Source organism: Triturus cristatus, chromosome 10, assembly GCF_964204655.1.
Source record: "Triturus cristatus chromosome 10, aTriCri1.1, whole genome shotgun sequence".
Lineage (NCBI taxonomy): Eukaryota > Metazoa > Chordata > Amphibia > Caudata > Salamandridae > Triturus > Triturus cristatus.
In genome coordinates this window covers 638010692-638035994 of record NC_140593.1, presented here as the reverse complement: position 1 = coordinate 638035994, position 25303 = coordinate 638010692, and the positions used below count along the sequence as shown (strand labels likewise).

At 41.2% G+C, this 25303-nt stretch overlaps 1 protein-coding gene across 3 annotated transcripts in view; it reads left to right on the top strand.

Annotated features, from left to right (window-relative positions):
• Window positions 1–20207: 20207 nt before the first annotated feature.
• The window catches only part of SMARCD3 (SWI/SNF related BAF chromatin remodeling complex subunit D3), a 1344655-nt gene continuing 1339559 nt past the window's right edge, over window positions 20208–25303 (top strand). For 2 of the 3 annotated variants that reach the window (XM_085632187.1, XM_085632184.1), the window contains exon 1: window positions 20550–20706. In XM_085632187.1, the coding sequence (XP_085488313.1) occupies window positions 20695–20706 (12 nt within the window). In that variant the 5' untranslated portion in view covers window positions 20550–20694. Of the gene's footprint in view, window positions 20416–20549; window positions 20707–25303 lie in introns of those variants that run through there. The other variant, XM_085632183.1, reaches the window with a different exon arrangement.

Here is a 25303-nt window from a genome sequence, read left to right as displayed (position 1 = left end):
GCATTTTAGCATGAGCAAATTTGCATGTGCAGATTTGCTCATGCGAAAATCTGAGTGTTTGCAAGTTCACTTTCCCTCCAACCACTTTTTTCCAACTCTGAAGAAGGTTTACAGCTGCCATTGTCAGGAGTAAATTTCCAATATTTCTCAGTATGGGGAAAGATTAGAGAAGAGTTGTTGAAAACCCTTAAAACATGCAAGTTAGTAGGTTTGCACAGACTCAAAAGGGCATTCTAACCCTGGAACTATTGCTCACCGCTACCTTTGATGGAGCAAGGTTTCGTATAAAAAGAAACTTGCTCGTATGCAATCCTCAAATAACCTGTACTACTATAACCAACATTTTTGTGAGTACTAACGTTGCACCACATTTTACATATTGTATCTAGGGGAAGCTGTTCTATGTATTTTACTAACCAGTAACACAAGTGCCCTTAAAATGTCAGCCAAAAACGCGGGAACTCTTCTGCACATGCGTCTACTGCATCTACGTAGTATGATGTTTCCTGTCGCTTGGTAGGAAATCATTGCAGCTGCGCAATAGCTTTTAACATGGCTGCTTGAAACCCTCGAATTAATGCACATTCTGTGCTGAAACTAACCTGTGCAAGTTTTACTAAGCCATTAATGCAAAAGATATATTAAGTAAATGGGGTTAGAGTAGAAGTAAGTGGTATACAGTGAACTTAGTTAATTTCGTATTCTAACATGTTTTTCTCTGACTTTATTAATAGCTCGTATTTGGGCCTTGGAGGGTGACCGATGTCCCTGTCCCTTTGCGGCAACTACGCATGCGTGCTGTATAATCGTCCTGAGACCAATGAAGCCATTGAATGGCTGCCGAAACATGTGCTCAGAAGGACATGGGAAGCTCAACTCTTGAACCTACAGATTTATCGATCCACATATGAAATGCTTGTGAAAATAAAGCTTGTGGGTATTAAAATTAAGAGATGGGGAATTAGACAATAGAACTAAAGAAGGTTATTGCACTAGTATGGTGTGATGTCCTCACCCCACTGCCTGGCACAATCAAATTGAGGGGTGTACATAGAATTGAAACATTTGGGGGTGGATCATACACTCGAATTGGTATAACAGAGGTAAGTTTTAGTTAGTTAGACACACTTGATGCCGGGATGCTGATGCTATGCTGAGATGCTGCCCGATTTTGCTGTAATCTGACTGAAGAATCCAACACTAGGGAAGGATTGCGGAATAACCGAGGAGGCAAATCTAGGAAGGGGTCCGGACAAGCCCGAGTCTGAGAGAGTAGCACCAGAGAGGGGTCTATCGCTGGCCTTACACTAGAGGAGGTCATCTTCCCGGTCCTGAACCTATCCTGAATCCTTGATGCTCTGGTGACTAGGTCCTCACACCATGCTAGGTAAATATAGTTCTGTGGGGTTATGCTCCGTATTTGCTCTCTGTTCTTTCTCTCCTCAGGTACTGTCATTACAAGAATTTAATTAATGCGAATTGATTATAAGCTAAATGTACTATTTTTCCTGATGGAGAATTTTATGTATATCTACCTGTATTCTGATTTGACTCACAAAATTATTAATTCAGATAAAACTTTAAAACTTCTACTGAGTCTGTGGTTCTTAAATAATGGTTAAATGTGTTATTATTTCCTCCCTATTCTAATCTACAACAAGATCTATCGACAAAGTACATTTACATAAGGAGACAGGGAATGGTAATTATACTGGTGTAACTGATCTCTAAGGTAAAATCAAAATTGATGACCAGTGGATATTTGCTAGCTCATTGGATGTATGAAAATATATATGGGCCCAAAGTGAGAGTTGTGTGTATGTGTGTATCTAGAGCTGGTAAACTCCGCTGCATCAGTTTTTCTTGGTAGCAGAGGCATGGTTTGTTTAGTTAGTTAGGCGAGGATTGTATTTGCAAAATTTGAATTATTGATTTATGTTTTAACCAAACCCGTTATGTATTGTTTTATGTTGTCTGGAAATTCCCGGGAATATTGAATAGTGGGTGGGAATGGAACCTTATCTTTACTTAATGTACAACGCACAGGACAGATTTTTAATATCCCGTTTTAGGCTCAATCTTTTACCATATTTATTAGCTGATCCATTAGGCTATACTGTTTCGATTGAGCAGAAGGGTGCCTGCGGCTGCGACAATTTGTCTCCGCAGGATACCCTTCATTTTGTATTTTTTTGCACTTTTTATTCCATTCCAAGGCGAAGATTTTTAATCAACATTTTGAAAAAGGCCAATCTGACTCAAGTTAAACCAGCGCTACTTTTTTTACAAAGGGCAGCTGACCCACTGACTTTGTGCTGTATATTGAATTTTATTAAAGTCGCATTGAGATTAAGATCAACTAAAGGATAGGCTTCAACTGTGATTCCCAAGAGTCTATGTATTCCCCATGTGATATGTATTCCTTTTTTTTTCCCCATCAAGAGTTCATATGATGTCGATTTAATTGTTTTTTAAAATATTGTATTGTGTATATATGCCCTTTTATGGTGTTTTTAACAACCGAATAAAGAACTATTGATTGATTGATTGAATAGTGGGTGGTGAATGGAAGCCATACTGCAGTGAGGTTATTGGTCTGGATCGAGAAAGTGCTGAAAGTTATGCAGGACTAGAAGCACTAAGTTAGGGAATATTTTCTTGTATGTTAGTGAGAATAATTGGTAGCGAGGAGTTCGCTGGTGAAAATTTGGTGTTATATCACCTAGAAAGGGTAATACTAAAGAAGTAACAGGTTCTCTGATGCTTGCGTGAAGAGTAAGCGGAAAGGTTTTACTCGTAGTGTGTGAAGAGTAAGCAGAAGTGTTTTACTCGCAGTGAAAGAAATTCTACTATTCTTTGAATTAGTGGGTCAGACACAATTGCGAATGTTTCCACGTTGTTAATTATTGAAAAATTGTGTGAATTTTTTGAGAAAATAAGTTTTCGCATTACTTTGTAAAGGAGGGGTCAGTTGAGGGTGCTGCATTGACGTCACTGAGAGGCGCGCTGGGATTGGTTGAAACAGCGGGTGTGTAGTTAATGCAAAATTGTAAAGGAGGGGTCAGTAGTAAGGAGTGATACTGATGTCACAGAAAAGCCGCGCAAGCATTGGCTGAGGATGCAGGCAGAGTAGAAGTTGATTGGTCCTCAGACTAGAATCTGCGCTGGTATTGGAGAATCATTAGAATTAAAGCAAGCGTCTGATTGGTTACCAAAATAGAGATCCCAAGAATAATAATAGATAGTGGAGTTTGCATGTATGATCCAACATTAACAGGGACTCGTCCAGACAGAAGATTTATAGGGTTTGCTTATGAACAGTACCATAACAAGCACAAGCATGCAATGTACAGAGAAAAGAGAAAAATGTCATTTATGCAAAAGGTTAAGAATTATTTTAAAAAGGACAAACCCATTAAGAGTAGAGAAGGGATTCTTGTTGCTCCTCCAAATACGCCTGCTTTATATATGATGGTGGAAAGAGGCTATCATACCTGTGTATACTTAGAAAATTGGGTAGAATACAAAAAAGATGATGGAATATTAGCATTTCCTGAGTACGGAAACTTTAGTGGGAGAATATTGTACAATTTAAGAACTTGAATGAATGAATCAGAACCCAGACCTAGATTGACCCAGTATGAGGCTTTAGAGGAATGGGAAATGGAAGCTTTTGAACGTGATAGACCACGAAGTAACAGGACCTTAAGCAAATATTATCCAAAATGTCCCCAAGGGACTAGAGATAGTCAAATGAAACAATGGAGACAGGCCATGGTGGCAGAAGGCTTATATCCTGTGTTAACATCAGAAGAGCAGACTGGAGGCAAATGTACAGAGAAGACCAAGCACTTAAACATGACAGGTAGCGGAGAAGTAGAAAAAGGATATTTAGAAGATATATTGATGAAAAGTCCTCCACCTTATAATGAAGGATTCAATAGAATGTCCCCTGGTGCCCCGAAGAGAAGAACACCTTTGGTTCCACAAATAGTACAGGATACAGCAAACAGGGTACTTCATGAAAAGGAGAATGAAGCAATAAATAAGAATAGAGATGAAATGATCCAGAAAATAACTCAGATGAACACACATCCTGAAGCATTGACCCTACCAGTGACTATAGGACCAGTAGTCCTATTGTATGGCGAAAAGGCAAACTGTTCCAAAGTTCCTGAAATGCCTACCCCAAGCATAGAGCCTAGAAAAGAAAAGGTAATAATAGATGATCAAGCAAGTGAATGTGAATCAGTAATATCATTAATGGATTTACCCATAAGAGAACCAATAATGGAAACACCAAAGAGAAATTTGCCCAGTTGTTCAAAGGAAGTTAGATTGGAAACCTCAACAGGAACTAGAAGTGCCACAATAGTAACCCCAGAAGATATAGGGAGATGGTCTCAAGAAATAGAAAAGCCAAAATCACAGTCAAAATTATTAGCTATTTTCAAATTGAGAGTAGAATTGGAAGAAATGGTTGCCGGAAATGTGGGTCTAGATCGATTAAACACATACAGTGAGGAAGAGTTACTGTTTATTTGCAGAAGCATCACACGAAACACAAAAATGTTCCATGAAAAACTGACAAATCTGGCATCTGAAATGGGGATTGACATAAGGAAGTCAAAGGTGTTGCAGAAACCCTATAGAGCAGACTTTTCTGACAAAGACTTGGAAAACATGAATATGTCCGGAAGAAAGCTACAGATCAGGGAGTTATTATTTCTATTACAAAAATGGGCAGATCTTGACAAAGGGAAAGTTAGGTGGGCAAAGAAAAAGGAAGAAGCACAGGTAAATCAAACGACATCTGAATATACAATGAGAGAAACTGAAAAAGCTGAGAGATTGTATCCAATGAGGGAAGTACCCGGAGGGGGGTACGTACATGTACCGTGGACTAGACTGGATATTTCGTCATTTACAAATGATTTCCCTAAACTGAGAGAGAAACCAGTGGAGTGGTACAGACAAGTTGAGAGGTTTGTGAAAGTTTCAAAGGTTTTGTTAAAAAATCTGGATGGTCTGTTTGACATAGTAGTAACCGCGGATTTGTGGACGGAGTGTAAAATTACTATAGATTGGCCTAGTGAGGAGTAGCCAAGAGATTCAAAGACAGGAGCCCCGTCAGAAGATGTAATGAAAAAATATCACCTGGTGATCACTTTTCTGAAGAGTAAAATTCCCCCGAAAGAAACTGATTGGGTAAAAATAGACAGAACAACCCAAGAGAAAAATGAGTCTGTGCATGCATACTACGAACGTCTTTTGCAGATGTTTACACATTATAGTGGGTTTGAAAATATAGAGAACAAGGATATGACTCATCTTGTGTATCGATTTTGTAGGAGAGTAGGATCTGCTTCACATGGGTACCCCCACTTTTTGCTGGTGTTTCACTGTTTTTCGACCTTAGGCTGGCTGTGGCCCTGCTAATCAGGACCACAGCCTAGCTGCTTCCTCTCTAAAATGGTTTCCATGTACATTAGGTACATATCTAATTGGATTCTGGAGTGCCTTATAAGCCCCTAGTATATGGTATACTATGTACCTAGGGCATAGGTACCTCAGAGGCCTACCAGGGGCTGAAGCATGTATTATGCCACCCCTGGGAAGCACTCCAAAATGGCACCACAGGTCTGCTACTGCAGCCTGGGTAAGGGTGTGCTTGCACCCCTTACTGTGGTATACGCTACCTATATCACTACCATTACACACGCATATAAAACCTATAAGTCACTCCTATGGCAGGCCTTAACAATCCTGAAGGCAGATTGCTTGGTTTCTATGTGAGAGGGTGCCCCTGCATGAGCAGAGCCCCTCTGCAGCGTTCGGAGTATCTCCTCTGATGCTGTTTGTGGTGCAGCCTGACCATATACTCTTAAGTGCATTATAACCTCACGGTAAATGCTAACTTTGGGATGGCTGCACGGAAACATGTTGTGTTTGGTGTCAAACGCTTTGGAATACTACCCCACCCCGCTAGTTCTGGCGGCGGGGGTAGCATTCCACACTTCTAGAGGGAGAGACATGTTCACACTGGTCTAACCCGGTAGGACTTTCTACAGCCCTGGCATCACAAAATGGATGCCTCTGCCACAGACACGGGTCTGGCCTCCTGCTGCCGACCGAAACTCCGGCAGGGGAGGCCTGGACAATAGGTTTCCTGTCCCAGGGAGGTGTAACCACCTCCCCAGACAGGCAGATGTGTATTGGGGCTGGGCGGGAGCAATCTCTGGTGCTTTGGAGTACTGCACTGGGGGCACACTTGGTGTCCCTGTGCATAGTCCAGTTCAAACCGGTTGCAGGGGCTACCTGCCCCAGCTCTGGTGCAAAACTGGACAAAGGAAATGGGTGTAACCATCCCTCTTTCCAAACCCTCCCATAGGTGGGTCTCTAGAGTATGTCCAACCCCCAAACTTAGTATAAGTATGGGAACCCAGTCCTTGCGACTTTAGATTACCCTGGACGAAACTCTGCAACATATATCCTGGTCCTTTGACTTTCTATCCTTACTAGAAGACTGAAGAAATCTCCCTTGGAGTCAAAGAGTGACTCCCCTGCTTGGCAGGCACCAAAGAAGCAACTGTCCGGTCTGCAATTCCGAAGCTCCCGTTGGACGCCAAAGTCTCTGCATCCCCAGAGGTGGATTTCCTGACTTCCCCGAGGCTACCCTGAGTCCACAGCAAAGCTGAGGCCCGTGGCTATCGTGGGTGACGAGGAACCGTGCCCCCTGGACACCACGTACTATTGCTGGTACATCGACTTCTTGTGTATTCCTGAAGTTCTGCTTTGGGCTCCGAGTAGCCCCAGCCTTGAGCACTGACTGCACCAAAGATCTCTGGCCTCCACTCAACGAGTGACCCGTGGGCCAGGTTCCAGTGCGACCGCTCGAGGCTCCTTCGCGATCGCTTCGGACACTTCTCCTCTTCACGGCAGGAGCAGTTCTTCGCCAGCTTCCATTGTAATCGACGACGTGATCCGACACCAAAAGACACCTATGCACCCGGCTTCCTTGGGTGAGGTAACACGAGTACTCCGGTGCTCCCGTTGGTGCTAGCTCTAGAACTTCCTGAGTCCAAAAGGGTTTGGTCCTGACTCGATTCTAAGTGTCCCTAATCTTTAATTTTCCAACCGCGACATTGCCCATAAAAGATAACGGGAACCCGCGGTTGTGTTTACACACTGCACACGGCCCCCTTGGGTCCCCTGTGTCACTACCTTGGGTGGTTCCTTGGGGTCCCAGCGATTCTACAGGCTCTAGGCCTTGTGTCTAGTTCAGTCGTGGTTCTTATACCACTTTATTGGTATATGGTTTGGTACGCCCCTAGGGCCCAAACGTGTATTTGTGCTATTACTGTTGATTGCTAACTTGTAAATTAAATACTTCGAACTCCAGTCTCATAAAGAGACCCGAGGGGTGTGTTTTATCTTAGATACATATATTTTAAATATATACCTGGTGTGGTTGTCCTTTCATTTGATCATTCAGGAGATTATAGACTGGTAAAACATGCTGCTTTACATTCCTTCAAGACTTAGCCTGAAGGCTGCTCTCCATAGCTACCACTAGGATAGCTTTCAATAAAGGTTGTCTTTAACCAATTCACCATAAGGGGTTGTTTGGACTGATACAAGGTGCCCACTAGAACTAGTGGACAGCATATATCAGGCCAACTTCTCACAGATTTGTGACAGGGTTAAGACTGGATATATCACAAATGATTAAGCAGCACATGTTATGTTGGCAATCAAAGCCCATAGATGAAATTTTAAAGTATGCCAAATATTGTGGAGATGAAATTGATAACAGATGAAAAGCCTTAGAAGAAAAAGTAATGTGGGCCCAAGTAAACGTAACTGAACAGCAAGAGCTTCAATTGAATAAACAGTCTGAAAATCAAGGAAGGGTACCAGGTCAAAGTGAAAATAATGGGGGTAAGCCACGGGGAAGATTGAACAGGAAAGAGGCAAAGAAAAGGTTTCCCTGTCACGGGTGCGGGAAGTTGGGGCATTGGAAGAACAAGTGTAAATTCGTACAAGTTAATAATTGCCCGAATCAAAATTTAAATCCACAGACACAGAATGAGGGGTTAATGAGTCAACCGCAACAGGGTATAGATCTTCAGAGTCAATTGCCACCTGCCCCTAAGCAAAATTTTGTGAGTCAAGCCAAGTACAGTGTGGGCACCGGATTCTCAACAGGAAGTGGTAAGAAAAAATTTGTAACATCGCAGTTTCTTTTGCAGGACCCACTACTCAATTACGAGCAGGAATGACGGTGCCTGAGGGTGGAGGAGGGGGAGTGCGTACTTGACACATCCCTACCGGTAGATCAGTCAGGTCCATACATAGAAGGTAAAGTAGAAGGAAATGATATCACTTTCTTGTTGGATACTGGTGCTACCAGGTCTACTGTGAGAACAGCAGACATTCCTAACCTGCCCCTTGGAAGTGATTTGTTGTGCAAAATGAATTGCACCATATATTGCACACTGGATGGTGTCCCAATACAAACCCCAGATGAAGATGGAGTTTACAAGTTCATGTTAGCTAAACAAGGGACAGAAGTAAATTAATGTATTCAAACTGACTGTAAATGCAGAGATATGGGATTTTACTGGAAAAGAAATAGGATTAATGGCAAATGTAGATCCCATAAAAGTCACAGTGAAAGAAGGTGCTGTTTATCCGAATACTCGACAATACAAAATGAGTCCTGAAATAAAGGCAGGTGTTGCGGCAGAGATTGAGCGATTAGTCGAACAAGGCATTTTGAAAGAAATAATGAGTAGCCCTTGTAACTCACCTATAATTGGCAATAAGAAACCTAACGGGAAATATAGGGTGGTTCAAGATCTGAGAAACATTAATAAGATTGTTGTACCATGTTGTCCAGTAGTGCCCAACCCAGCTAGAATTCTTTATCAGATACCATGGAAAGCAGGTTGGTTCACAGTAATCTATTTATGTCATTCATTCTTTTCTATTCCATTGCATCCAGATAGTCAGGTTTTATTTTCATTTAAATTCGAAGAGTATGTTTACGTGTGGAATCGTGTGCCTCAAGGGTACACTGAAAGTCCTTCAATCTTTAATCAGATTCTCAAAAGAAGTCTTGAATCTTTTGTGTTGCCCAGAGAATCAGTTCTGGTGCAGTACATTGACGACCTATTTATGGCGTCTAACACTCGAGATGACTGTGTCACTGATTCAATTGCATTGCTAAATCACTTGGCAAAGGGTGGACACAAGGTGTCCCCCAAGAAACTTCAGTTTTGTAAAAACTCAGTCAAATACCTGGGACATCAAATAGAGAGAGGAATTAGAAAGGTGACCTCAGAAAGATTCAGAATAATAAGACAAATGCAGTTGCCACGAACCCAAAAAGAAAATAATGTTTCTTGGGGTTGTAGGATATTGTAGGCAGTGTATTGTAGGGTTTGCTTTACTAGCTAAACCCCTGCTAGAGATGACCAAAAACAGAGCAAAGGACCGCATATAATGGGACGATGAAAGCATGGAATCATTTATAAAGTTACAAAGTTGTTTGTGCAAAGCACCTGCATTGGGAATGCCAGACTACTCAAAAGAATTTGCATTGTTCTGCTATGAGAGAGGTAATTGTGCACTCTCAGTTTTGACGCAGAGACATGGATTAATGCGAAGACCAGTAGCATATTTTTCTGCTACTCTAGACCCTGTGGCATGTGCATTACCAGGTTGTCTGAAAGCTGTAGCTGCAACTTGTGTGAGCATGGAACAAAGTGAGTCAATTGTAATGGGACACCCTGTAAAAGTGTATGTTCCCCATTCAGTTGTGATTTTGCTGACCAAAACTCGAACACAGTACTCTACTCCCAGTAGGCTAACAAAATATGAGAGAATAATACTGGGGGCTGAAAACGTGACTATAGTGAGGTGTACTGTTCTTAATTCAGCCACCTTACTGCCAGATCCATACCAAGAAGAGGTGAAAGATGAGGCCGAACATGAATGTCTTGATGTCCCTGAACTTAGCACCAAAGCACGTCCTGACATACAAGAAGAACCCTTGAAAAATGCAGATCATGAGCTATTTGTAGATGGCTTATGCATGTGACACGAAGAGGGAGGACTAAGTGCTGCTTACGCTGTGTGTACATTAACTGGAATAGTCGAAGCATCCTATTTACCAGAAGTCAGATCTGCACAAGTAGCTAAAATAATCGCTTTAATTAAAGCATGCAAAATTGGGAAAAATTGGAGAATAACCATATTTACTGACAGCCAATATGGTTATGAGGTTGTGCATGATTTTGGCCAGCTGTGGATGCAGTGGGATTTCCTGACTTCTTCAGGAACTCCCATTAAAAATGGAAGTTTTGTGAAAGAATTGATTGAAGCAATTCAATTACCAAAAGAGGTGGCCGTGGTTAAGTGTGCTGCTCACCAATCAGCAGATGACTATGTGACAGCCGGTAACTAATATGCTGACCAGGTTGCCCAGCACTGTGCATGACATAAAATTGCACTAAACAAGAAAATCGAAACTTGTGGAATCAGCTGCCAACTTATGCTACTTGTAAGAGTGGGAACCTGGGAGGAGGTGAAAGATCTGCAGGATGCAGTAGAAATTAGAGAAAAGGAAGAGTGGGTGAAAATAGGATGTCAAAGAAGGACAGAAGATGGTGTGTGGGTTTGTTATGATGGCAGACCAATAATGCCAGACAGTATGCTTACACCTATGGCTAGGATGAATCATGGAGACACACATGTAGGCAGAGATGCTATGATTCGACTTTTCAGACAAGATTGGTTTAACGCAAAATTCAGGAATGTAGCATAGAGTCTTTGCCAAAGATGTTTAAATTGTCAACAAATGAATCCTGGCAGGAAAACCGTGGTTAGTATGGGAAAGATTGGAAAGGCAGAAGGTCCCTTTGTAAGACTTCAACTTGACTTTATTCAACTACCTGCTTGTCGAGGGTTGAAATATGTACTTGTCATAGTTTGTTTATTTTCAAAGTGGGTGGAAGCATACCCGACCCGAAGAAATGACAGCTTGACAGTGGCCAAACTCCTATTAAGAGAACTCATCCCTAGATTCAGTATTCCATTTACGATTGAATCAGATAGATGGTCTCATTTTAATAATAAAATAATTCGACTAATTTGTGAAGCATTCAAAGTCGAACAAACATTGCACTGCGCTTACCGTCCAGAGGCTTCTGGGGTGGTGGAACAATTGAATGGCACAATCAAGTCAAGACTCGGAAAGGTGTGTACATCCACCCCGCTGGAATGGCCTGATGCTTTACCTTTTGTTCTGATGGGACTTAGAAGGATTCCAGACAAAAATACTGGATTGAGTCCCCATGAAATACTCATGGGAAGAGCAATGAGACAAGCATGTGTACCAGGACACAAGCTGTTGAATATAACTGATGACTTGGTTTTAGAGTATTGCAAAGAGTTGGCTGACAGAGTGCGTTCTATCTCTCATCAGGTTGGGGAAAACGCAGTCAACAGACAGCTGAGCCAAGCGATTGATCTGAATCCCGGTGACTGGGTAGTTGTGAAGAATCACACTCAAGAATCGTGCCTAGCACCAAGGTGGGACAAACCGTATCATGTTATACTAACCACTTCAACAGCTGTAAAGTGTGCAGGATTGCCTAATTGGATTCATGCAAGTCATGCCAAAGGGGTACCAGCTCCTGAAGAAGAAGAGTTTCAATTGACTCGAGAAATTGGGGTTGCTGAAGGTTGCGCAGCTGAAGAACTTCCTATAGAAGATCCTGAGGTAGCTGCCCACGAACAACCAAGCACTTATCAGGACGACTGGATCCCAGTGGTGGACATACCTGCAGTATTTATAAGAACTAGAAGCCAAACACAGTTAGACAGACAGGAAAAGAGTGAGGACCAGTCAGGTGTAAAAGAACTCGCTCAGGAGAGTAGGGAAATGACTATTAGGGAACCTGAGCAGGAACAGTTAAGGAGAGAACAACATACTTAGACAGAAGAAAAACAAAGCCACATTCCTGAGTCTGAGGAGGGACAGGTAGGGTTTAGAGAAAACGTTCAGGCAGAAGAAGGTCAAGGGGTAAGAAGACCTGAACAGGACCAGACAGGTGTAGAAACACAGGTTCAGGATGCAGAAGAAAAAACAAACATCACCCATCCTGAACAGGGTCAGATTGAAGTAGATGAACTTATCCAGGCAGAACAGACTAAAACAATAAGCCCTGGACAAGGTCAGATAGAGAGGAAATCTGAAGATAAAGATGACCAAATTGTGCCGCAAATAAAATAAAATAAAAGAAGTCTTGAAGAAACTGACAGTGCAGTGAGAACTAAGAAAAGTCGAAAGGGTGATAATTGGCCAAGGATTATCAAGAGACTGAAATACTGCCTTAAGATAATCAGTAACGAACCTGATCAAGTAAACAAAGTATCCAGTCAATCTGGACCTTCCACTGTAACACCAAAAAGAAGGAGCCAAAGATTGAAGACATTGAACAACAAGTTCAAGGGTCCTGAATGGACATATGTCATTCTTGAAGATTTTGAAAACCTCGACTTAAATGAAGAAAGTGATGAAGAACTGAATGTTGAACGAATTGATGAAGAAGTGAGATCGACTTGAAAGAGAGAAGACACATAAGGTGTTATCTCATACCAAGTTTCCGAAATTAAAGAAGAGAAAAATCGTCTTGTCCAAAAATGTCTGATAATAAAGTTACTGGAAAATCAAAACAAAGCTGTATAAAGAAGTGCTGTAGGATCTCTGTATGTAGCTTAATATTAGTCCTCATAATGTGGGTAATATTAGCAATAGCTATTCCTTATTTGATGGTTACGAACAAACAAAATAGTACTAATACACATACAAAGGTAGCCAACATTAAAGGAGATAGAGTAGACTTAGAAACACTAGATGAGTTAGATTTACACTACACTGTGAATAAAAACAAAACTGATTTAAATGTATTTGCAAATCTATTAGTACATTACGTAGAAACAATGGAAGTTAGTGATTGTTACGTTTGCATGAAATTACCAAACTTGGTAGCTAAAGGGGTAACTTATCATCACTTACCCTTGACATATGGTATTTCATGTAGTGTATTGGCTAGTTTATTTTATAGAACTGGAAAACTGCAGTATTATTATTCAAATGTAGATATAATATTTTCAGAGGTCCCCATGCGAAAGAGCATGAACCTCATCCTTAGTACTAGAGACTCACAATTCATGGGTGAATATTTCCTAACAATGAAGGCAATAGATATAGCTGATGCACACAAACGCAACTTAACCTGTAAATTACATGAAGAAGAAAAGATGTTTTTGAATTTAGTAGAACAGAGGAGACAAGATTTCCAAAGAAGGGCCTCTGAACCAAAACCTCAGATACCTAAATAGGCTGAGAAGGAAGACCTTTTGGTAACTGGCAAGACTCATTGATGCTATGTCACTGGATTTTGAAAAGAAAGGGAAAATCTGTCTCCATAGACTAAAAACAGAATATAACAATGCATTTATTGGTATCAGTGAGTGTGAACATAACGTTTTAGTAATTGGGGGTTGGGGACTAAAAGGAGGAACTGATCCAGTATTTCCTGGAATTTCTTATATTTATAGAAACAAAGCCTATTTTAGGCTGCCTGATCATTGGTACGGGAGTTGCTATCTTGGAATAGTATTCCCTAAAGTTTGTTTTTCACACGTGGAGAGTGAGAGAGTAACAACACAGTTGCGTTCTCTCGTACTAGACTTTTTTTCACAATAAGCAACTGTTGTGGGAAGAGTGAAAACTCATAATCTTCAGTTGTAGTGGAGTACTCTTCCAATACCTAATTGTCAGGTGGAATATCAAAGATATTGAAGTAAAAGCCTCACTCACATAATAGTGACATGCTTCATCATAGGCAAATACTCCACACCCAGAGTAGATGGTACTCTCTGGGCGGACTCAACCAAAGATATAATGGGAGTTCTTAGATAAGTGGGTAACTGGTTAAGCAGGGAACCAGGTTGAAATTAAAAATACCTACGAGTATACCCTTGTTTGGTCCTTTATTCTTGGGTACTCTTGGTATCGTTAAAAACTTCGTATTGGGGTTATTTTGAATCTAATTTAATTCAAATGTGCCCTCAATTTTATGCCAACATGTTTCGGCCCTTATAAATAGCCCAATCGGGTCTGGGGGCCTTCGTCAGGGCGATATATTTTTGTTCTGTATTTTATATGTCCCTGCCGTGTGTCAATGCATGTGTTACATGCAACCCGAAAGTGAGGCCTAATGCACTCACCTGTACGTATTCGTACTCCGACTCCAGTAGTTTTTCTATTAGAGATATCAAACAGAAGCAGTACAACATTTATACTTTATAAACATATTGAAAGTACTACTGTGCCTATATTGTGCTCTTATTTTCTACAATGAAGGTGGAGTGTAGGTGCACCACCTGACTACGTGCTCACTATTTGTGGCTTAGTGGACTAAAAAGTTCAATCCTTAAAGAGTGCCAATTCACTGAAATCCAATCACCGCACTACCTGCTCTCTAAAAGGGATTATTGGATTGTAATTGTGGTAACCACAACCGTTATGTTGGTTGAAACCAAACGCCGCAATCTCTACTGTCTCGAGAAAGGCGCTAAGCGTGATGTTATGAATTCATTCATTGGAATTCTTTTAGTAACTGTGCTATATAGTGCTTGTTTATACACCTCTAGACAAGATATATTCATAGTTCTCATCTAGGGTGAAGGGAGGATTATCTTTCCGACCATGTTTATTTAATAAAGCATCAACACATTGTTTCTCACCTACTGGGAGATGCCTACTCGCACCATGCAGCTCTCATGTGTAAGGGTGATGTCTTGTAGTCACACACTAGATTGAATAAACGATATTGGTCACATGCTATCTGATTCATTTGAAAATCAAAACGACTTGTTTGTTATATATCTGACCTGCGTGGTATCAACATCTATGCAGAACATTCACTTTATTTTATCGATGTGTGTCTCACCCACAACTCATAGTAGTATTACCCAAATCACGTAGCGAGCAGTCGCTACATTCGCATACCCGATCAGACTCAGAGTTTTGTCAAACGTGGAAATAGCCAGCGGTGCAGTTCCTAGTTGCCCAATAAATCTTGGAACCTCGTGTCGGCTAGTAAAAATAGGGCTGCTCTTATCTGCCCCTCCCAGATTATTGTGTTCTACATGGGCGATCAGCAGGCATCTTCTCCTCCCCCTTAGTCTAATGAGGTAACAACATTTATGCTGCCTTTCAAGTGTCCAGTGAAATTAAATCGGGGGCCTCCATGAATAGATGAAATTCAATCCCCACTTACTTCATCAAAGATATCACCCGCTGTTCCACCTCTCGGGACACATCGTCTGCCGTCGGAGAGGTTCCACCGATACTGGGGCCTTAAGTAGAGCGTATTCCTTGTGTTGATTAGTCGCTCTATCTGGTCCCGAGTGATCTCTATGGTTAGGAGGGGGGATGCCGGGATGTTTGGCATGTGTCTAATTGATGCACAGGATTTCTGGGTAGTGTAGTTTTGCATGTCGCTTTTGCGGTATTCTTTCGTTGCGGCGTGAATCTAATTCTTTTTTATTTCAATGTGTGTAACTTTATTTCGCCACGAGATTTTTACAATTCAGATCGGGACTTTTGGACATCATGTTTTGAACTCCGGAATTTAAACAAGTATGTGGAGAGTGTGGTTGCAGCCAAGGTTCGTGGTGATTATTTCACTCCCAGTTTATAACTCCTAAATGTAAGCGAGTATGTGGAGAGTATGGTTGCAGTCCAGGCTCTGTCATGTATTCATGTGCCCTATTGCTGGTGGTCTGTATTTCCAACCCCTCATCGTGTATACAGTAGTGTCAGTATTACTTGTGAACACTGTCACATTGTTATATATTAATTAATTTACTGGTTCCTATAATATGGGCAAGCATGTGTTGGGTGCCGAATATTTGTAGTACTGTCATTTATTTACACGTACTGAAATGTTGTATTTACGTGATGGTATTGTAGACGTTTATTTCTGCCCTACTACATGGGATTTGTTTTAGGCTAGTATTTGGTGCCTAAGTTATAGTTGGTTATGTTAGTTTATATATACTGTATTTACCAAATACAACAGCTGAACATTTGTAGTGTTCTGTTTACGTCAGGGAGGTCCACGGGATTTCCTCGTTTAGACCCAGCGTTGCACTTGACAAACGGTAGATCCATCTCTGTTCCAGTTTGAGTAGTTGTCCTTCGTTGCAGCTATTTGGTAATTTTTCAATCACAGTCCAAGTGAAGTCATTCTCATTATGATTCTGGGTTTGAAAGTGTCGCATCATTTTGGTAATTGTTTTACCACATCTAAATGTGCTCCGATGTTCATTTATTCTGGTCTTCACTTTCCGTGTGGTCATGCCAATGTATATCTTCTTACATTTACATGTTATTAGGTAGACTACGTTTTGGCTGTTGCAATTGCTGAAGGTACGTTGTTGCCAAGGGGTTCTTAGGCCTACGTTAATCTCCTTGGTGGCTGTTGTTAATCTACATACGCTGCAAGATCCACACGGGAAGTGTCCTACCACTTCTGGGAGATTCCATAAGGTATTTTGCTGTCCTGTTCTTATTTGCCTCTTATTTGGACAGGTATGAACAACAGCGTCACGGATTGACTTTCCTCTCTTGAAGGCAAATAATGGTTTTTCCAATCCCAGCCCCCCTGAGTTTAGGGTTCTCCAATGTCGTAGGACAATTCCTTTTATTTTATTGGATTCTGTCCCGAAGGTGGTGACACAAACCATTCTTTTATTCTCAGTTTTAGTTCTTGGTTCAAGCAATCCCTCTCGGTTGCTGTTCTTCGTTCTTTTATATGCTTGTTTGATCAATCTTTTTGGATAAGATTTTGTCCCTAAAGTTTATCACGTTAAAAGAATCACTGGAAGCAATAATGACGGTAATGGACTAACCCGATATAAAAAAGCTAGTTTTTCTGAAATAGTAGGTGATATATTTGGTGCATTGATACCTTCAGTGGGAGGTTTGCTGAATTCTCAAAAAATCTGTCAATTGTCGACAGTAGTTGATCGGTTATCTACTGACACTGCTGGAGGATTTTTCTTGATCAATACAGAATTAGTTGCTGTTAGATCTATGGTTTTGCAAAATCGACTTGCCCTTGATATCTTATTAGCAAAAGAGGGTGGAGTCTGTTAAATGTTGAAAGCGCAACATTGTTGCACTTATATTCCTGACAAAAGCTTAGAAATTGGAAGGTATATTAAAAATATTACACATTTGGAAGAGGAACTGAAACCACTGGAGGTTGGCAATGTATGGAAGAAAATAACAAATAGTTTTTCCACTATCAGTGGTTGGTTATCTAACATAGGTAAAAGTATCTTAGGTCAAATATTATTGCTGATCGGGGAACAACCTTTACAACGCAACTTTTACAACGCACTACCATTACAACGAAACTGTTACAACGCGAGTGCATTGACAACGCAGGACATTACAACGCAAGTCTGTACATCGACTTGCACTAGATGGCGTGCTAACATTAAAAATAGTGTAGTTTACTATCCCAACACCTTCCCTACTGTTACGTGGACTGGAGTTGGAATAGTAAATTACACTTTTTTAATGTTAGCACGCCATCTAGTGCAAGTCGATGTAAAGACTTGCGTTGTAATGTCCTGCGTTGTCAATGCACTCGCATTGTAAAACTTTCGTTGTAACAGCATGCGTTGTAACAGCATGCGTTGTAACGTCATACATCCACGAAGTGAATGAGAAGTGTAGAAAAAGAAAATTAGATGAAATACGACTTGAAGAGTTTAGAGGAAATATCTTCAAGAGAATGAAAGGATTGCAATTTAAAAAGGATAAAGGAAGGAATGAAACATTTGAAGAAGTCGAAATGGTAGAATGCTAAAGGTGGCATCTGATTTAATAAAAGCTAGTGATGGCATAAAATGCCATCCGAGAGGGGATTGATGGAGCAAGGTTTCGTATAAAAAGAAACTTGCTCGTACGCAATCCTCTCAAATAACATGTAATACTATAACCAACATGTTTGTGAGTACTAACGTTGAACCCCATTTTACATATTGTATCTAGGGGAAGCTTTTCTATGTATTTTACCAACCAGTTACCCGAGTGTCCTTAAAATGGCCGCCAAAAACGCGGGAACTCTTCTGCGCATGCGTCAACTGCATCTACGTAGTATGACGTTTCCTGTTGCTTGGTGGGAAATCTTTGCAGCTGCGCAGTAGATTTTAACATGGCTGCTTGAAACCCTCGCATTAACGCACATGCTGTGCTGAAACTAACCTGTGCAAGTTTTACTAAGCCATTAATGCAAAAGATATATTAAGTAAATGGGGTTAGAGTAGAAGTAAGTGGTATACAGTGAATTCAGTTAATTTCGTATTCTAACATGTTTTTCTCTGACTTTATTAATAGCTCGTATTTGGGCCTTGGAGGGTGACCGATGTCCCTGTCCCTATGCGGCAACTACGCATGTGTGCTGCATCCTCGTCCTGAGACCAATGAAGTCATTGAATGGCTGCCAAAACACGTGCCCAGCAAGGACATGGGAAGCTCAACTCTTGAACCTACGAGAGGAAGAAGCCGAAACATTCTACTACAGATTTATCGATCCACATATAAAATGCTTGTGGGAATAAAGGTTGTGGGTATTAAAATGAATGGGCGGGGAATTAGACAATAGAACTAAAGAAGGTTATTGCACTAGTATGGTGTGATGTCCTCACCTCACTGCCTGGCCCAATCAAATTGAGGGGTGTACATAGAATTGAAACATTTGGGGGTGGATCATACACTCGAATTGGTATAACAGAGGTAAGTTTTAGTTAGTTAGACACACTAGATGCCGAGATGCTGATGCTATGCTGAGATGCTGCCCGATTTTGCTGCAATCTGACTGAAGAATCCAACACTAGGGAAGAATCGTGGAATAACTGAGTAGGCAAAGCTAGGAAGGGGTCCGGACGAGCCCGAGCCGGAGAGAGTAGCACCAGAGAGGGGTGTAATGCTGGCGTTACACTAGAAGAGGTCACCTTCCCGATCCTGAACCTATCCTGAATCCTTGATGCTCTGATGTCTAGGTCCTCACACCATTCTAGGTAAATATAGTTCTGTGGGGTTATGCTCCGTATTTCCTCTCTATTCTTTCTCTCCTCATGTACTGTCATTACAAGAATTTAATAAATGTGAATTGATTATAAGCTAACTGTACTATTTTTCCTGATGGAGAATTTTGGTATATCTACGTGTATACTGATTTGACTCACAACATTATTAATTCAGATACTTTAAAACTTCTACTGAGTCTGTGGTTCTTAAATAATGGTTAAATGTGTTATTATGTCCTTCCTATTCTAATCTACAACAAGATCTATCGACAAAGTACATTTACATAAGGAGACAGGGAATGGTAATGATAGTGGTGTAACTGGTCTCTAAGGTAAAATCAAAATTGATGACCAGTGGATATTTGCTAGCTCATTGGATGTATGAAAATATATATGGGCCCAAAGTGAGAGTTGTGTGTATGTGTGTGTCTAGAGCTGGTAAACTCCGCTGCATCACTTTCAGCACCAGTATGTGGATCTGTGGAAACGTGGCAACATAAGGGGATTGCAAGTATTCAAACACTACTAAGGTAAGAGCCTTGGCATAATCAGAGAGGCTATATCAGAGCTCTTATATAATGAGATTGCTGCCATAATTTGTCACCGCACTACATGGCGCAAAAGGGACCAATTGATTTTGCTACGGGACAAGTATATTTATGAAGTAACCTGGCCCATGGATAAGTAGATATTTTATTAAATTCCACACCCCTGTGTTGGTGAACTATAATGGAATAATGTTGGTTCCAACCTTGCATAAAGTAACTGGACCAATGGAATCTTTACATACATACCAACAGACCGATTGAGACTGGACACTTCCGATTTGTGAAGCCAAAAATGGCTTTATTTTAGCTATCTCTCGTCTGAAATTGCCTCTGCTTCAATAAAAGTGAATAAGGGCAATACGTTCTACCATTTTCTTGTAATCTCCCACATTACCTCTTAAAAAATTGGCACGAGTGTTTACCACAAATGTCTCCCCAAATTACCCCTGAAACTACCCACTCGATTTTTCATGAAAGGTTGCGATTGCCAAACATGGGTCACTTTTTTGTGTGACCGGCCCAATTTGTGGTTCCAATCCTGCACCCCAGGTAAACAAGTAACGCCCATTCTGAATTATACGTTCTTCTGCACACCAGCTCACGTTCACAGTGAGTCTGCGTGATGGGGACATTCCGCCAGGCCGTTCAGCTTCGAAACTGTCCTGCCGTCCCGGTAGATGAGGTGATGTTGATCGGTTGTAAACACTTTCTGCATTTTCTGTCTTCTAAACAGGTGGGAGTTTGTAGATGTCACCGGCCTCGATATTCCGCGTTTCTTTGGAAAGGATGGTAGTTTTCAGAACCTCCCTGCTGGCTCTGCTCACAATCAGCTAGCGGAGAAAGTCGCGCCTGCGCACTGTTGTCCGCCCATCCCCTCTTGGCCCTAGTTCTGATCGAGGAAGAACGGATAGAAGAAGGGACCGGGAGACGCCTCTAAGGAGCAGGGAGACCCTGCTGCACAATGGAGAGAAAGGTATGAAGAAAGTAGCGGGAGTGCAGGGAACTTCCACGCTAGGTTGCCACCTACCCCACGATAGCTGTACGATGCTCCTCGCACGGCTTTATCACCCCCTTCTAAACCGCTGAATACTCTCAATACACCTATATAAACTGATCTACCCTCTTTACTACCCCCCCCCCCCCCCGCGGATAGCCGACTGCAGTCCACCTTCTCCACTTTAACTCCTCAAGCGCCCTGCCCCTTTGCACAGCTACATCACCTCCCCTTGTATAATGGACCACTCCATCTCTACCATGCAAAATGGACTACCACATTGCTGCATTGCCCTTTTCTGTACTACCTCCCTTTCCACAGCCTCTGACCTTCTATATTCCCCCCTGCATTAAATGTCGACTGCCCCCGCTCAGCTTTATCACCAATTCCTTTCCCGCACATCTCGATTACAACCCTTTGCAGTCTCACTAGCGCTCAGCTTCCTAGTTCACCTAATCCATCTGCATAGCATAGTTGAATCTACCACGATCCTCGTGAACATCTGCTTTACCCCGTTCCTGCACGGACAGAATGTGAAGTCTTATTATATTTCAAATAGGTAGGCGACTTTACCCCTCCTAGAGTAAACATAAAGTGTGCATTAATACCCGTCTTCACTTCCACGGCGTCCCTTTGCAAATCATATACAGTGAGCTGTCGAGACTTGGATAGATTTAGCCCATGCAGCTAAAGAGAAACACTGCTCATTTGTGAAATTATGGTCTTGCTTATAGCTGTGAATTCCCACACCTCACACTGATTCTTGTAATTTGATTACTTTTTTCCAATAACGCCATTGTTAAACAATGGGAGAGCTTTTCCCCAACTGGAATGTTAACCAGCATAAAAGTGTAATGCTGTGACTCCCACCAGTTTGCTCTTTATTTCTGCCACCTGCAGTCCTCAAGGCTAAATGGAATGCAGGAGCTCCCATGGTAGTTCCACAGAAGAACTGTGAGTCTTTCAAAGTGGTGGAAAACTATACATTTCCATACTTCCACTTGAAGAATTTGCCTACATCAGGACTGTCTCTTATTCCCACCTACTGTTGCCCTGCTAACAGTAGCTGAAAAGTACGCGTTTTTAAATAGTTTTTGTAACTTGTGGCCGAAGTGCATAAAAAAGTATGGGAAATGTGATCCTGAGCGCAATGGTGAAGGGGCCTGTGAGTGTTAGGCAGGCCCAGAGATGTGCCTTAAAAAACAAATTATTTTGCGGTCATTATGCTGGCATTCACATTCAGGTAAATACATATACAATATAATTAGGGCTCCTGGTTTTATGGTATTTATTTTTTGGACATTTCTGTCTGTATTTATCCATACTTATTTTTGGGCCATTTTATCCATATTTATTTTGTGTTAATGCTGTCCATCTGCTGGCCTATAATTCATGAAATATAGCACAGAGAGTCACTTGAAAGAAGCACAATTTTCTGTATTTATCCACTTTTAAAAATAAACGCAGGCAGAAAACACAATGTTTTCTGACTGTATTTATCTGTAAAAATCCATAAAAACTGAAAACAGGGAGCCTTAAATATAATGCACACACCTTAAATTAAAAAATGCACGTTAAAGTAATCTGTGGAAAGTGGACTCAATTGGTTAATGCAAACACTGCAGATACCTGTGTGTGTAACCAAAGAGCCACATAACTAAATCCTGGTTGGTTCAGTGGGGGAATAGTGATGTGTATTTATAGTACTATGAGGTCCTAGCCTGTGACAGAAAGCATTGTAAACATGCAAGTCAACTTGCAGTGGGCCCCTAGGGCTACCATTGTTTTGATTTATAGGCACTAACATTTGCCTGCTTCATATTAGATTGCCTGCAATCCTCTTCTTGTGTTTGCCCCTACCCAGGAGCATAGCCTCTTTATCATCCTTTTGATCGGCTGACTTGTATTCTTTCACTGGCCCCATTTTGGGAGCTGCTTTTTTCTTATTCATTAAGCGCTCAATAAGAGTGCAGGTGTTTTTGTTGGTTCCCCTCCCCTCTAATATCCATTTCCCCATTGCTTCTCCTTCACCTGCCACCACTTCCTCCTCCATTGCTCCACTACCCCTTTCAGTCCTTAAGAATATTCTTTCAGTTTCACTTTTGAAGGCCCTGCAACTGACATTTGCTTCCAGGCTACTCCGTAATACATATGGTGTTTATACTCCCCTCTGTTGCTCTCATGCCCCCAGTCACTCCCGCTGTTTCTGCCCAGCCACTGCTCAACCTTTCCTCCCACACCCTTGCAGAGAGAGCCCTGCGGTAGAGCCATTATGCATTGCCAGAAGGACTACTGCTCAAAGAAAATGTAATTGGTTTTTTTACCAATCCAAGGGGCAATAAATAAGAAAAATGGTGCCTGTGTCATTCCATAGTGCATTTGTGGTGACCATACCCCACATATGGAATAACATGGCAGACAGCAGTGACATCGATCCCATCCTTTTTAGGTCGAGCCTAGAGCAGCGCTTGCTCGACTTTTAGTAAGGGGTTTATCAAAGTGCTACCAGAGGCTTTTGCTGGCCTCAAGCTTGCGTGCATGTGTGTGTGAACGCGCGCAGCCGCCATCTGTCTTTTCTCCATAACGGGTAATTAAGTGCATCGTGATCGCGATCACTTTAACTTTCGGCGCCCGTGCGGTCAATGCTTTTCGTGCGCGCTTGTTTCAGTAGGCACTCTTCTGTGCCCTCTATGTTACTTCCTTTTAAAAAAACTCAAGTTGCTCTCTTTATAATAAGAATAACCACTATGTTTTCTTTCTAAAAATACAAATTCCTGAGATTACACGCCTTTAATCTTCTTTCCAGCTTGAGCCCTGTGGCTTGTATTCTCTTACTTATTTGTATTCATACTGCCAACTACTGTCTATTTGTTTAATTACCTCATTGAATTTCACTGTTTACTCGTGGCGATTTATGTTTTTTCCCCTAATAATCTTTTACTTTGTCTTTTTGTCTCACTCCTTGTCTTGCACCTTTATTAATTGGCAATCATTTTGCATACTATTTTGCTGCTCTTTCTTTATGCTGCCGCTTCCTTTCTTTGTTACTTAACGTTCCATGCCATATTTCTTTAACTACACTTTTTCCACGCGTTTTTGGCTCCCACGCATTTTCAATGTAATATTGATTGTTTTTCCTGGTCAACATGATTTTTTAATAGCTTTTTTGCGCTGCTGCTTTCCTTCTGACTTAGCCATCATACACCGTTTTGAAACATATTTTTAACACAATTTCTTGCCTCGCTTGCCGCCCCCTGTCCCTCCCATTTTCCCTTTTTGATTCGCATTTTCCCTTCAGGTTTTTTAGCTACAACTGAGTGCTGCACTACATTCCTTTATTTATTCTTGTTTGTTTCCTCCACTTCCTGGTTACGTTTATTCGCACGCACATTCCACTTTTCAATTTTTGAATGGAAAACCTCCAGTGTAATTAATTGCACGTATATTTCTTTTGTCCCTATTCCCCCATTTGCTATAAATTTTACTTGTCTGCACATTATTTATTTTGATATAAAAAAATCCCTTACATATACTGCACCCGATTTTGTTTTCTCTCAAGCTAACTTCCACTGTACTTTCAATTTCTCTTCCGCTCCCACTCTTCTCTCCTCTTTAAATTTTACTCGACCGCACATCCGTTTTACTTAATTTTTACTTACGTGCACATCAGTTTTAGTTAAAGAAACTGCTTTCTACTCATTGCTCCCAATAATTTTTCCCACTCACACGTCTACTGTCATTTCATTAACCCTCTTACCTTTTACACTTTCAACAAGCATTGGCATAGCCAATAGGTCTCGCTTTTGGGACCTTAAAAGTTTTTAGCCATGCAACAGTTGATGTTATTGTACCAAGGATATTGTGCTGCATAACTAAATACTTATAAGGTCCCAAAAGCAAGACCTATTGGCTATGCCATTGCTTGTTTTCCTTTGTTTTTGCCAATGCTGCAGAGCATTGCCAAAGCCAATAGTTCGGCAAGGCAAGACCTATTGGCTTTGCCAGTGCTTGTTTTAAAATTTTATTTCACACAGTTACACATGAGGTAAGATAGGCTGCTACAAAATGTGCAAAGATATTTTGTTTTTAAGATGAAACAACTGTTTTCAAAATATATTTATAAATAAGCATTCAAAAGGACAACTCCTGTACTCTGCAGGTAACACCCTTGTTGGACTTAGCCCTTTTTGCAGGGCCATCCCAGTGTGGTAAATAAAATTCATTACCGGGACTTAATTTGATACAGAAACATAATAAAATAGCTCAGTAAAATAAGAGGCAGAATCCGTGGTATTAGAGGTTCGGAATGGGCTTTATTCCAATGGTTGATTATAATCGGTTGCTCCAAGTTCCATCACCACGGGGGTTCAGGAAGTGAAGTACATACTTTATTGACAAGAAATGATTTTTATAGAACATACATTACAATGAAGCGAATGCGGCAGGCGTAACAATTGATAAGGAAAATGACGATTCATATGCGTAACCGAAAATGGGTGTAATAAGGAGTAAAAAGAAACATAATTGGTTATGATGTCATATATAGGTGGATCTATAAGATAATAATTGGCATAGA